The sequence below is a fragment of the Malus sylvestris genome, chromosome 4, assembly GCF_916048215.2.
Source record: "Malus sylvestris chromosome 4, drMalSylv7.2, whole genome shotgun sequence".
Lineage (NCBI taxonomy): Eukaryota > Viridiplantae > Streptophyta > Magnoliopsida > Rosales > Rosaceae > Malus > Malus sylvestris.
In genome coordinates, this window is record NC_062263.1 from 20,123,545 (window position 1) to 20,137,201 (window position 13,657).

At 38.1% G+C, this 13,657-nt stretch overlaps 2 protein-coding genes, 1 non-coding gene and 1 pseudogene across 3 annotated transcripts; 3 read left to right on the forward strand and 1 right to left on the reverse strand.

Moving 5' to 3' along the window:
* The first annotated feature begins 1,587 nt into the window (after positions 1-1,587).
* On the forward strand, positions 1,588-2,226 carry LOC126620238 (RING-H2 finger protein ATL51-like). The gene has a single exon (XM_050288750.1). The coding sequence runs from the start codon at positions 1,611-1,613 to the stop codon at positions 2,193-2,195; it is 585 nt and encodes a 194-aa protein (XP_050144707.1). The 5' UTR covers positions 1,588-1,610; the 3' UTR covers positions 2,196-2,226.
* A 1,566-nt stretch (positions 2,227-3,792) lies between these two features.
* On the forward strand, positions 3,793-4,691 carry LOC126620240 (RING-H2 finger protein ATL33-like). The gene has a single exon (XM_050288753.1). The coding sequence runs from the start codon at positions 3,902-3,904 to the stop codon at positions 4,493-4,495; it is 594 nt and encodes a 197-aa protein (XP_050144710.1). The 5' UTR covers positions 3,793-3,901; the 3' UTR covers positions 4,496-4,691.
* Positions 4,692-11,323: 6,632 nt separating this feature from the next.
* On the forward strand, positions 11,324-13,489 carry LOC126620242 (beta-glucuronosyltransferase GlcAT14C-like; annotated as a pseudogene).
* A 42-nt stretch (positions 13,490-13,531) lies between these two features.
* On the reverse strand, positions 13,532-13,605 carry TRNAV-AAC (transfer RNA valine (anticodon AAC)). The gene has a single exon. It is a non-coding gene; the product is annotated as a tRNA-Val (tRNA).
* Positions 13,606-13,657: the final 52 nt, after the last annotated feature.

Genomic DNA, 13,657 nt, shown 5'->3' on the forward strand with positions numbered 1-13,657 from the left:
TCTCCATGATCAAAAGGAATCTCTATGGGCCCATCTAACATAATAGAAAATATAAACATCGTCGGAATTGATCAACCGACCTAGCTCTTGGATTGGTGGATGGGACTGTATGTGTTCGGATTGACCAAACCTCACACCCGGGCTTAGGACGCGGTCGGGTTAGGGTAATTCGTCAATGAAAGTTTTAATGAACTTTTCTTAGTACTGTTTACTTTTAACGTTAATAATATTTTTATTTTAAAAAATCACTCATGGTATTATTCACTTATAATACATTTTTGTCATTTTAGTTAAAACTCAAAATTTTCAAATCATTTTTATTATTTTTCCTTTCGTCAATCAAGTTCAACTTATACTCCTCTTAACAAAGAAAATTTCAAGTGTAACATGTGTATACAATCATTTACTTATCTTTTTAGGTGTAACATGTGTATACAATCATCTACCTATCTTTCTCATTACTGAAATTTTGTGATCAGTGGAGTAGCAAGAATTGTGGTCCAAGAGGGGCCCAACACGCATTTCTTATTTTTGAAAATTTAAGCATATCTTGCTTTCGACCAACTTTCGTTTAGGTTTTGAATGATGAGTATCCACAAATCTAGGACCTAAACTTGCGATATTACGCCCACAAAATAAGTGAGGGAGTCATAAATTTTGGAATGTGATTTCCATACTTCTTTTTCTCCTTCTACACTATATTTATTCTGATTGTTAAATTGAATAAATCAGAACAGTATTTACGAACATTAATACATAAAAATGTGTAGAATGAGAAAAAAAAATGTGTAAGAATCATTTTCCTAAATAATATAATAAAAAAATAATTGTGTAAAACCATAGCGAAAGCTTCAAGGAATAACCCCCAGTCTCTCAACCTCTTCCTCTTTCTCGCTATCTACTCAAAGCTCCATGGCTGCCAGCCTCCTGAACTCCACCAGAGCTCTGAGCCTACCAAAAAACTCAAAGCTAGCATGGTATTAATTTTTTGAACCTGAGAAGAAAAAAAAAGAAAAAAAAAAGGTCAAGATAGGCCTGAAACCATTGTAGTCCTTTCATAGCTCCGCCAATGCGTGTAATGAGAGAAATATATACATAATTATATACAAGAAATGATAGAGAACTTTTTCTACTTTCCAACCTATCATCCATGCATAACTCATATCTCCAATCCATCCGCGTTGCACCCCTATTTCTAAACTACACTTCTATAAGAGTTTGAACTGGATCAAGTCACTATATGTTTGTGATGGGCCAAGTTAACTTGATTGGGCTTATTCACAATAAGACCCATATGCTATTCAGCAACAACGTTGACTTAATTTCCGGTGTTTGGACTGCTAACTTGATATTTGATTAAATTCTATTATCCATCCTTACATAAATTAATCCTATTATCTTATTCCTAAATATAGCTTGTAACAAAGTCGTTTTCTTTTTATCCGTAACACCTACGTTTAAACAAAGCATATATTAAAGCCATTATTTTGTCACAATGTCACAAGTGAAAATCCCAAACCTCTCCGGATCACCTATAAAACGAAGCCAATTTTAACATGCCCAAATCCTCCCCTCCATCTCCCACCATCTCTGCCTCTCATCTACCCACCATGGACGACGGCGGACAGCACCATGGATTTAAACTCACCCCTGAACTCATCGGCCTAATGGGCGTTGCAGCCGGAGCCATAATCGTCGCGACGTACCAATGCCTTGTCAACCACATTTGTTGCAGCCAAATGCGCGTAGAATACAACATACAACAAGAACAAACACAAAATGAACATGAACAGCGTCTTCAAGGGCATCACGTCAACCAAAACCTCAGATCAACAACTGCACACAGCGTTAACTCGCCCTCCTACGATCAGTTGATCCCGGTTTTCAAGTACACCAAGGAATGCAGAGAAGGAACCTGCGCCGTTTGTTTGTGTGAATTTACCGACGGCGAGAACATCCGTTTACTGCCGGAATGTGTGCACTTGTTTCATGTGGGGTGCATTGACATGTGGCTCAGCTCACACTCTAACTGCCCTCTTTGTCGAACTGATATTATTCCTAGACGAGCACCGCAGCACGTTGTTCCTCCTCCGCAAGATGTTGTGACTCCTCCTCCGCAGAATACTTTGCCTTCACCACAACATGTTGTGATATTGATGCCAAATTTCGGCGCGGTTCATAATATGAGTACTTGATCTTTGGAGTCATGGATTGATGGCTTTTATTTTTCAGTTGATTAAGCTACTTTTGTTTAAAAGAGTGTATCTAGTTAAGACTTGCTCAAATTAGCGGGTGTTTTGCCGAATGAAAAAAAATGGAGGAGGTTTCATGTAAGTGTGATGATTTTGCCGCTCCAATTTAGCTTCTCACGCGCTCTAACTTACTTAGCTTATAATTAGGGGTGTGATATCCACACATCCTTCTAATTTTTAGTCGTCGGATCAAATGAATTGAAGAAGATCAACGGACAAAAATTAACAAATGATGAGTAAGAAGTAAAAAATAGTGTGTGGATAGCTCGCCCCTATAATTATTATACACTTGTAATGGCGAAACCTAAAAATGAGAGTCATTTTCTTTTCTCATTGCGATGGACTATAGGATTGGTGTAAAAGTCGTCCTACCAGTTGCGCGCCGAATTATAGTTGTCTCTCAATCAATCCAACCTGCCAAACTTGCACAGCGATAGGCATCACCAGTTGTTCTATAGCTAGTCAACTTCAAGTTTTGTTTCTTGTTCATCCGGGCCATACTTAGTGGAACTGTGGCCCAATTTTGTATCTGGTTTAATCCAGTCTGTTCTATATCCATCACAGAGGACCCAAGTTCAGACAAGATCCCTTATTAATAGGACCAAGACAAAGCTGGTGTAAAAAAATACCGACTTCAAGGTTTGTGATGTTGTTGAGTTTATACTTTGGTTTACAGCTTGCTATTGATAAGGGTGATACTAATCTTAGTATTGTTATTGTTATGTTGTTGAAGCAAACGTTGTTAATTTCCATCCTTTGGACACAATCATGCATAGCTATATATTAATGATGAGACAATTGAGGAGATGTGAGTTGAAACACATTTACAGAGAGAAGAATACTGTGACGGATCATTTGGCTAACACATTTACAAAGAGAAGAATATTGTGACCGATCATTTGGCTAACTAAGGTTTTAATATGGATATTAGCGTTCTTGTATTTGATGAGTCTCCTGTTTGGATTAGACCAGCTCTCATAGATGGTGATGCTAGAGTCCCTCAGGCTCAGTTTGTGTATGCTGATATTTTGAAGTTTGCTCTTTGAGTTGTATTCCTCATTCTTCCTAAAGAAAATATATATCAACTTACTCAATATCTATCCATAAATTTTTCAGTGCGGTCATAACTCTGCTATGAATGCTTCTAATTTATCCATGCCCGTATGACATATCATTGCATTTAAATTATTTTTGACACCCCAAAATAGTGATAACACATGCCTCGGTTACTGTTTTTGAAATGAGAGGAATGCATGACTACGAATTTGGGTTGCCAACAATAGTTCTCTACCACATAAATATAGCAAAATTATATGTATCTTGAATGTGAGATGTTCATTTCCAACTATTAGAAAGTACACTATCTAATATAAATTGTTGCGTAATAAATAATTAGTGACGCGAGAGAATGACTAACAAATCATATCTCACCATGATCATACTAACTGTGGTAAAATATGGATCCATCATGAAATTACTTGAAACTTGTCCTCAAACCCCACACACGTTCCCATTAATAATTGCTCTTCACAAACACAAAGAAAACTCCACCGCAACACCTCAAACAAACAAAAACACAAATAGAACTCCAAAACCTCACCCTCTCTCTCCCTCTCTCTCCCTCTCTCCCTCTCTCTCTCGCTCTCATCATGGACAGCGCACCCACCGTTCTAAACAAACCACCGCCACCTTTCCTCATGGACAGCGTACCCACCTTTCTAAACAAACCACCGCCACCTTTCCCAGCACCGCCTCGGAGCGTCGACTTCTCCGCCCTTGAATTTATCCTCGGCCTCATCGCGGTTATCACCATCCCTGCTCTCGTCTACGCCTTCTTCTTCGCCATCAAGTTCCCTCCAAACCCTTTTCGCCGGCGACCCCACCGGACCTCCACCACCTCCCCCGGCCCCACCGAAACTGAACCCAACACCCAAAACAAAAACGACGTAATTTCGGAGCTCAAGTACCAGAAGGAAGCCCACGTTAAGGAAATCGGAACAGAGTGCCCTGTGTGCCTGTCTCTGTTTGCCGACGGCGAAAAGGTCCGGCAGCTCTGCGTCTGCAAACACTCTTTCCACTCTCTGTGCATAAACATGTGGCTTAAGGATCACTCCAACTGCCCCATTTGTCGAGCTTCAGTCGCCGTTGATCGGAGTAGTGGTGATAATCGGACGGCGGCTGCTGGAGCTAGAGGCAGTGATGATCTGCAACAAGGTTTGCCTGATGCTTCTGCCATGGTTTGACAATTAATTCTTTCTAGGATTTTGGTGGTTTAATTCTTTTTCTCTTTTTCTTTTCCGAAGTTTTTCAAAAACTCGCCGACAGAAGTTGTAAACTTGTATCTGTAGTGAGAATTAGGGTTTGAGAGAAATGCCAAGAACTAGTAGTTAATCTATGATTTCTATAATTTGAAGACCATCTGAAATTTGAATTTTCATATATTTCTGGGTAGCTGGAGGATATCATATATATATATATAATATTTGGGGGTTAAGGATTGAAACTTGAAACTCGTACTGTTCTAGTTTTTTATCTGTATTACACACCAGATGATGTTGCATTTAAATTTTAATTCTCATTTGGTTTTTTTTAATGTAAATAACAGTCTAACATATACAAATATAATTGATTAAAATCACTGAAAGAAAATTAAAACACTGAAGAGGATTTTTGCTTATTGATGGAGAACATTTTGGCATTTTGCTACTGTTGTGAAGTTCTTAACTGTAGGTTAAAAAAAAGTATGATTTTTAAGAGATTTTTATGATTTAACCAAAGTTTATTTATTTATTTATTTGCTTGGTGAGTGTTGGGTATTGACAAAGAGTGTAGTGGAGTGGTTGAGTCATAAAAGTTTTCTTTAAACCATACTACACGTAATGGTGTTATTGTTCTTTGAAATTTAATTAAAAATTATGAACAATTAAATTTTTTTTTGGTCATAAACAACCAAATTAACAAACGTTTTATTGGACCATATTGCTTAGATTGATCAATTACAATATTATAGCAAGAAGTTGCCAAGAGCCTACCTTTGGAGAGTTGTCAACAACCCATTTGATGTTTCATTGTGAATGGGTGAGTGACCAATTTTTTTAAACAAAATTTGTAAATCAAATGACGTGGTTGTATATGATTAAATTTAACTAAGTATTGGTTGACGTGCTTGTTTCTTATAGTTGACACACATTTAATTTGCAATTTGGTTTAAAATGAGATAATGCTACACTTACCCCTTAGGTGTATCATTATTTGTATTATTTTTCTAATCGAGGCAGAGACCATCAACGCATGTGGATTCCATCTCAATTAGTGAGATTGTATAAATGATGATACATCTAGGTGGTAATAGTAGTATTTTTGTTTAAAAAATTTGGTCTCCCCAACATTATTATTCATAAATAAGTTGCCACATCCTTTCAAATATATATTCTTTTGGTAATGAAATTAACAAGGATAAAATCCTTCAAAAGGATGGTGGATGATCATGCATAACTTCTAATCTTATCTTGAAAGCAGAGATATTTTCACATACAACTGGATATATATTCGGCTCATCACATGATCAATGTTGTGTACAATATTTGTTTTGTGCTTATTTGGACAAAGGAAAAAAGGTCACCTTTATGGGGATTCCAAATGCATGGTTAAATGAAGGCAAAATTCTTTATGCTTCACGTGTTCTCTTATAAGTCTAAACTTGGTGAGGAAATTTCCGATATCACACCAATAAATTGAGTCGTCGTATAACGAGGCCCATTTCGTACCAAAACCTATTTCCATTGTCTTATAAATTCACACTCATTTTTATCTTTCACACTTTCTTAATTTCTCATCGTCAGATTAAATGAATTGAAAAATATCAAATGACAAAATTAACAAAGGTTGTGCAGGAAGTAAAATTAAATATATGGATAAGATCACTCTAATCCTATTTGTGTCTTGAAACACAAGGACTTTTCGCCAAGATTGATTCATACAGTCCTTAGTTATATTTGTTTTGGAGCAGACTTGACTATTCAAAAGATAAGTAAGAACTAAACTTCGTATTTATAATCAGAACCATTCATGTTATAAATTACTATATAAAGATCATCTCTAAGAAAAAAAAGAATCAATTAAAACTAAGGTCTTTTAGAAATTGAACTATATGAAAACTGAGAGACATAAATGGTAAAAGCATTACAATCTATTTCTGTTTGTTACAATTGACTAATTAAACAATCTTAGTTTTAATTCATTTTTTGCAAAGATGGTCTTTATAGAGTACTTTTCATAATATAAATGGTTTCGATTATAAGCACGAAGTTCTTTGAATTGAACATGAAGACTTTTGAGTAAGAATTCTTAATTATTCTTGAGTAGCCAAGCATTATTTTTTTTCTTCTCCAACTATTAATGAAGCTATCAATCACATTAAAAAGTATTAGGAGAATATTGCCAATAACACACCCCGACCCAGAAATCAGGGCGTGCTGGCCGTCACGTGAGTGTAACGTAACCAAAAGTGCGATACGGAAGCAAATGATATAATAAATACGAAGGAATAAAAACTAACTACTAACAATAAAACCAACTAGCGTGCTAGAGTGAGTTATATAGTAAGACACACAATTTAGAGCGTAGGTACTAGGTGCAGTCAAGTAGGACTATAATTAAATTACAACACCCGCAGGTGAGTCCTACATGCAAGGTGTCTGTCAGAATGCCGAAGAGAACCTCGTGAGCCACCAACTGCTAGCTAGAACCTGGAGGGGCGCAAAAACAAAATTGAGTGGGTCAGTAAAACCAAAGTTTTCCAAAACATTTCATTTAAAACATTTCTAACCCCTCACTATAAAACCTGTATATTTTCCCAGAAAAATAGTATATAAATATATATATATATATATATATCATCAAAAGCTCAACTCACAATCCTTCACCGCTTTTCAGAAAGAAGATGCCATGCCATGCCAAAATATAATATAAATGCATCAATATAAACCAGGTGAAATAATAAATCAACCGGAGACCCTACAATGGTCCTGTACGGCTGATTCTATAGCTCAATATCCCATCCAGCCGGAGTCACCCACAGTGACCTGTACAGCCCTGCCGGAGTCACCAACTGTGACCTGTACGGCACTACACTGCACATAAGTCGGAACTACCTATAGTAGTCTGTACGACTATGATGGTGAAATAATACGCTTTAGTGCTTCTCTCATCAATCATCTGCACGCGTAATCTAAGGTCACCTACTAGTCGGAACCACCTCTAGTGGTCTGTACGACTAGCATGTCGGAACCCTCTCGGGGTCTGTACGACATGCACCTACTTGGATCCAAGGTGAGCATGCGATGCGGTGAATAATATAAGCACTAACACCAAGGGTGCAGATTATGAGTTCTCAACACAATTCACATTATCGATGATTCACATGATTAACATAAAACTCACCTGATACTCACATGTGCGTCCACAACACCAATTCACACATATATATGCATTAATATCAATTCATAATATTCATAATATGCATGCATGGCAATTGAAAACATACTTTCATATAAATTCAATTTCTGGGAAAATTAATAGTATATAGGTATATACGAAAACAAAACTGCCCACTCACTGGTAAGTCGATGGGTCGTAGCCCCCGTGACGTCCTTGGATGCGCTCGTCCTCGGGATAGGTGTCACCTATATGCGAAACAACTATAAAAACGTTAATTAATGCACATAACCGACAATTCGAAGTAATTTCTCATACGGTGCTCAATTTAGGTATATGAATATATCACATCGACCTACTCGACGTCACGGACGTCGAGAAATTTTTAGAATTTTTTTTTGACGTGGCACACACCCCCACGGGCCAGGGCAGGCACGGGTACATGCGCCCCCCCACGCGCGTCTTCTTCCTTGGTTCGCCAGACTGTGTTTTCCGGTGGTCGGAAAACTGGGGATTTTTCAATCCCCTTGTTCTCCCTCATTTCTCAACCGTTTTCTTCGTATTTTATATCAATTTGAAGCCCTCAACATGAAGAGTCACGATAGACTAGTTTCAAGGTCTAAAATCCACTAGATTTTACCTAAGAAAGCTCGATAATCCGGCCAAATTTGAAAAACTCCGTTCTCAGTCCTCCGACGTCCAAATTCCAACGAAGTACCCCGAAGCTCGTGAGGATCTCCTTAAGCTCACTATGGGCTTGAAATTCCCTGAAATGCAAGATTTTACGTGTGCATGAACAGTGCACATTTTCTGGGTTAGGGTTTCACGACGATTCTGAGGGTTTTAACTTCCACAAATCACATATACGAACTCACAAGCTTACTAGGAGTCCAAATCTTACCTTAGAACCTTTGATCCGTGAAGAAATGGGAGGTTCCTAGCTTGTCCGTACAATTCGAGAGGGAGACAGAGAGAGGAAGCCGTGAGGGAGGAAAGAGAGAGACACGGGGGAGGGAGAGAGGGAAGTAAGTGTGTGTGTGGTCCATCACAAACCCTCACCATCCATTTCTTTTTCCTAACTCCCTAACCACACAAATTACAAACCAACATTTTAATCCCACTTAATAATTTTATAAAAACTTATGAAATAAATGTAATTAGTCCAAAAGATATGTCACACATACACATGCCTTAATACCCATCAAGGGTAATTTCGTCATTTTACGTCCCCGATATATAAAATCCCGGAACGGGTTGTGACAGCCAAGCATTGCTTTTTGTTATATGAGCTCTCATATTAATTTTAAGGGTAAAGTACAAAAAACTACCTCAACTATTGGTGTCACGACACTTTCATACTTCATTTTTTAAAATTGACAATGTCATACCACATCTTACGAATTTGTGACAATGTCATACCTCTGTCAGTTTTCTGTTAATTTCTCTGTTAAATGCTGACGTGGCCCGACACGTGTCCCACTCATTAATCCAGCTAGATTAAAAAATAATTAAATAAAATTTTAATAATTAAATATTAAAAAATTAAGAATAAAAAAACAAAAAAAGAAGTTCCTAGGGGTGCGGTGTCCCCTTTCCTTGTCCTGCACCAATTTCAATTTTTTTTTTGTTCTTTTCTCTCCTCCTTCTTCATCTTCATCTTCATCTTCTTCTGGGGCGAAACTGGATTTGTCTTTTTTTTTTCGTTCTTCTTCTTCTTCTTGGGCCGAAATTGGGTATGAATTTTTTTTTCTTTTTGTTTTTTGTTTTTTTTTTGTTTCTGGGTTGCAGGTAGAGGGAAAAGGGGACGAAGATGAAGATGGGGGAGGAGAGATGAGTGCGTGTTGGGTTGGGGGGGGGGACGAACCGGGTTGGCAGAGTGAGGGAGTCGCGAGAAAGGCGGGAGAGAGAGAGAGAGGAGAGAAAGGGTGGTGGAGGACGGGTGGGAATGGGTCGGGTGGGAAGAGGTTTTGGGTTGCAGAGAAGAGAGAGTGGCGAGAAAGGGGGAAGAGAGAGAGAGGAGAAAGTGAGAGAGATTTAATATATATATATATATATATATTTTTTTTTTATTATTAAAAATATATTTAATTATTTTTTAATCCAATTGGATTAGTAAGTGGGACACGTGTTGGGCCACGTCAGCATTTAACAGAGAAATTAACAGAAAAACTGACGGAGGATGACATTGTCACAAATTCGTAAGATGCGGTATGACATTGTCAATTTTAAAAGATGAGGTATGAAAGTGTCGTGACACCAATAGTTGAGGTAGTTTTTTGTACTTTACCCTAATTTTAAGGTGGATTAAGCTATCAACTTAAATAAACCACGTTATACTGAAACACAATAATCTTGCAAAGTGATTATATTAAAAAAAAAAATGGATGTGCAAAGTTATTAGGGATTTATACAATTGGATTTGCTGGATTTAGATATTCGACAAAAAGATTAGGTTTTGCAAATGAAAGGAATTCGACATGACATGCAACTTTCTTCTCATTTTTTTATTAGTTAGTATTTTTTTTGTTTTCGCATAACATAGATTATTTAAGTTGATATGAAAAAGAGCAACTCTGTAATTTAAAAACGATGATAGATTAAAAACTTTAAGGAGTATGGTTGAATTCCTCCTACAAATAATTAAGTTAGAATTAACTTTAATGGTAGTGTTAAATCTGATCTTGAGGCTACTTTGGGTTTCTTAATAAAAAAATCAAATTGTCACATATGTTATATACGTATCTTTTTCTATTGGTCATTTTTGTGTGTTGCAAGCTGAAGCTATAAATAATTCTTCGAGAGATGTTACATTAGATAGGTCTTTTTTGGCGATTCGTATAAGTGACCGAATAAGATTAATAATATAGGACTAGTTGTTTGGTGCGCTTATGTATTAAATACTATTTGTATAATTTATTTGGTCTTACCTTTTAAGTCCAATTCACACTCGCTTGGATATCCCTCCAAAAATCTCGGTATAATAGTTGGGGCCAATGACACGCTAACTCTCGCTTCCTCCTTCTCTCTCGTTATCTCTTTTTCCTTCTCTAGTTTCTCTCTTGTGCATCAGAAACACGAAGAATCAGCTACCCACTCTACCTTGCAGGTGATGGCGAGCCTAACTGCGACTTCTCTCATCCCAAGATCCCCTCCCTCTAACGTCCTCACACATCGGCACCGGCTATGAATCAAACCCATTCCTCCTCATCTCTTTGGCCGAATGATATTCACAATTTTTTTTTATATCCGAAAAAGATTCGAATTTTAATCTCCAAATTTGCCCCATTTGGACGGTCACAATTATAGAGTCGCAATTGGGTCTTAGCTCAAGACGAAAGTTCGAATGACAACAAATCATAACCAACATTTCAAATTAAATAGAGGTGCTACACTTATAATTTATTTGTATCATTTCTCTAATAGTACGGTCCATTAGGACATGTATGTATCATCTTTAATACAGATATATGTTACAAATAGACAATAAGAATAATATTTTTTAATTAATTAACCAACTACTAGTCTACTATAATTTTCTTAAGAATCATATGATTGTAACCGTTTATCGTATATCGTGAAGTCATAAATTATTTCAAAATTTAAATTTTAAAATTAAATATATATAGTATCCAACGAAAAGCCACCGCACACTGTACGAACGGGATTTCTAGGTTCCGCCGGATCCTTTTCCCTCCCCCACTAAACCCATTTCCCACCTGTAACCACCAAACAGACGCAAGCTCCACTTCACGCCGACCACCACCCTTCGCCTTCTCACTCCTCCCTCCAAACAACCGCCCAAACAATCCACAAATCTCTCATCTTTTTTACCAATTTCTCCAAAAATCCCAAAAACCCACCTCACCTCCATGAAAAGAGCTCGCTCTCAATGGCTCGTGATTTTGACCGCCACTTCCCTCCTCTTCCTCTTCCTCCTCACCCTAACTCTCGCCGGACACGGTAAATACTCCTCCTCCGCCGCCGCCGATTTTTACTTCGAGCAACGCGAATTCACTACCCTCGACCGGAATTTCGAAGACGTGACAGAGAACACCGACGACGAAAACAGCCACCGGTTGGGGCTTCCGAAACTCCCGAGATTCGCCTACCTCATATCGGGCTCCAAGGGCGATGGTCCCCAGCTGCGGTGGTTCCTTCAGGCGGTTTACCACCCGAGGAATTACTATTTACTCCACCTATCTCGAAGCTTCTGATGTTGAGTGGCTCGAGCTGGCGAAGTACGTGAAATCGGAAGGCACGATTCGGGAGTTTCGGAACGCGATGGTGATCGGGAACGCCAATTTGGTCACCGCCAAGGCCCCACCATGACTGCCGCCACGCTCCACGCCATTGCGATTTTGCTGAAGCGGGCGAGGATTGGGATTGGTTTATTAATCTCGGCGCCTCGGATTATCCTCTCATGTGCCAAGACGGTAGCTTTACTATTTGTGGTAAATCTAGTTAATTTTTTTGATTAAGGGTTCATTATGTTTGCTAATTATTATTTGGGTTATCTAGATCTGTTGCATATATTTTCGTTCTTGCCAAGGGAGCTCAATTTCTTGGAGCACACAAGCAATATTGGTTGGAAAGAGTGAGTAAAGCGTAATGCTTTTTAAATTTTAATACTGCTTTTTAAATTTCTTGGAGCACACAAGCAATCGGAAGTTATGACATGGAAATGGTTTCACAATTTTCATACCCTAAACCCTATTAATACTGCTTTGAAAAACCCAAAACAAATTCGGTTCTTTAGTTTTAAGCTTTCTGTACAGCCTCCGTACTGTAATTTTGCATTACATCATTTACCTTGAGAAGAAAAAGCATAAAGTATCTGGTATTTCTTAGAACTATGTGTTCAATCCAATGTGCTTTCTTCAAATAACCAATGCAGCCTTAGAGCCGAGTACCATTTCTAATGAAATTAGATAAATTCTGTGTTTCGCAAGACTGGAGGTCATTCGATTATCTCCAACATCAGTATGATATTGGAAAACGTACCATCAGTGTTTCTTTAGATTTTTAACAAGTGCGCTGTCGCAAAAGTCATGTTTAACACTTAAATTGTAACCTGGCGTTTTTATATATTTGGTTTTTGCAACCTTGATTGGGAATCTGAAAATGCCATTTACTTGATGCAAACGAACTTATTGTACTTGTTGGGAACTTGTAGTGGGTTATGGAACTGTAATCTATCTTTTTCAGTTGCGCTCTCTGTGGCTGATGGTTTGTTGTACCATTTTATTTTGCACACCTTGAACCTCAAACTTTCTGCTTTCAGGATCGACGTGGGTTCTGTGTTTGGGGTGGGACAATCTTCCCCGTACTTTCCTCATGTACTACACCAATTTCTTGTCATCCCCAGAGGGCTACTTCCACACTGTTGCCTGCAGCCATAAGGACTACCAGAACACAAGCGTGAATCATAACCTGCATTATATAAGGCGGGATAGCCCACTGAAGGCAAATCCAATCATTCTAACGTTGGAACATTACAACGACATGGTCCAAAGTGGAGCTCCTTTTGCCGGCACATTTGCCAGGGACGATTGTGAAACTTGTTGCAAAGGGGTAGAGCAACTCATTGTGAAACTTGTTGGTTCCGAAAATATCAGGCCTAAGCAGTGTAAATAGTCTTGTTAAGCGCTGTCCCCCTATGAATCGTTTCTGCTACGATATGACGCAATGTATCCGTATTACGGATTGTCATACTGTAACAACTAAGGATTCAAAGACGAAAGTTTTTTCATCACAAAAAGAAAAGAAATAAAAACAAAAGAGACTGAGTCGTAGTAGGTTAATCAGAACTTCATCTCACAGCAAAAAAAATTCAAAATGATTAGTGGCTTCGCCCGGGTTCGAACCGGAGACCTTCAGTGTGTTAGACTGACGTGATAACCAACTACACCACGAAACCTTGATGTTCTAATCCCGCACCACATATTATAATACTACGAATAAAAATCAAA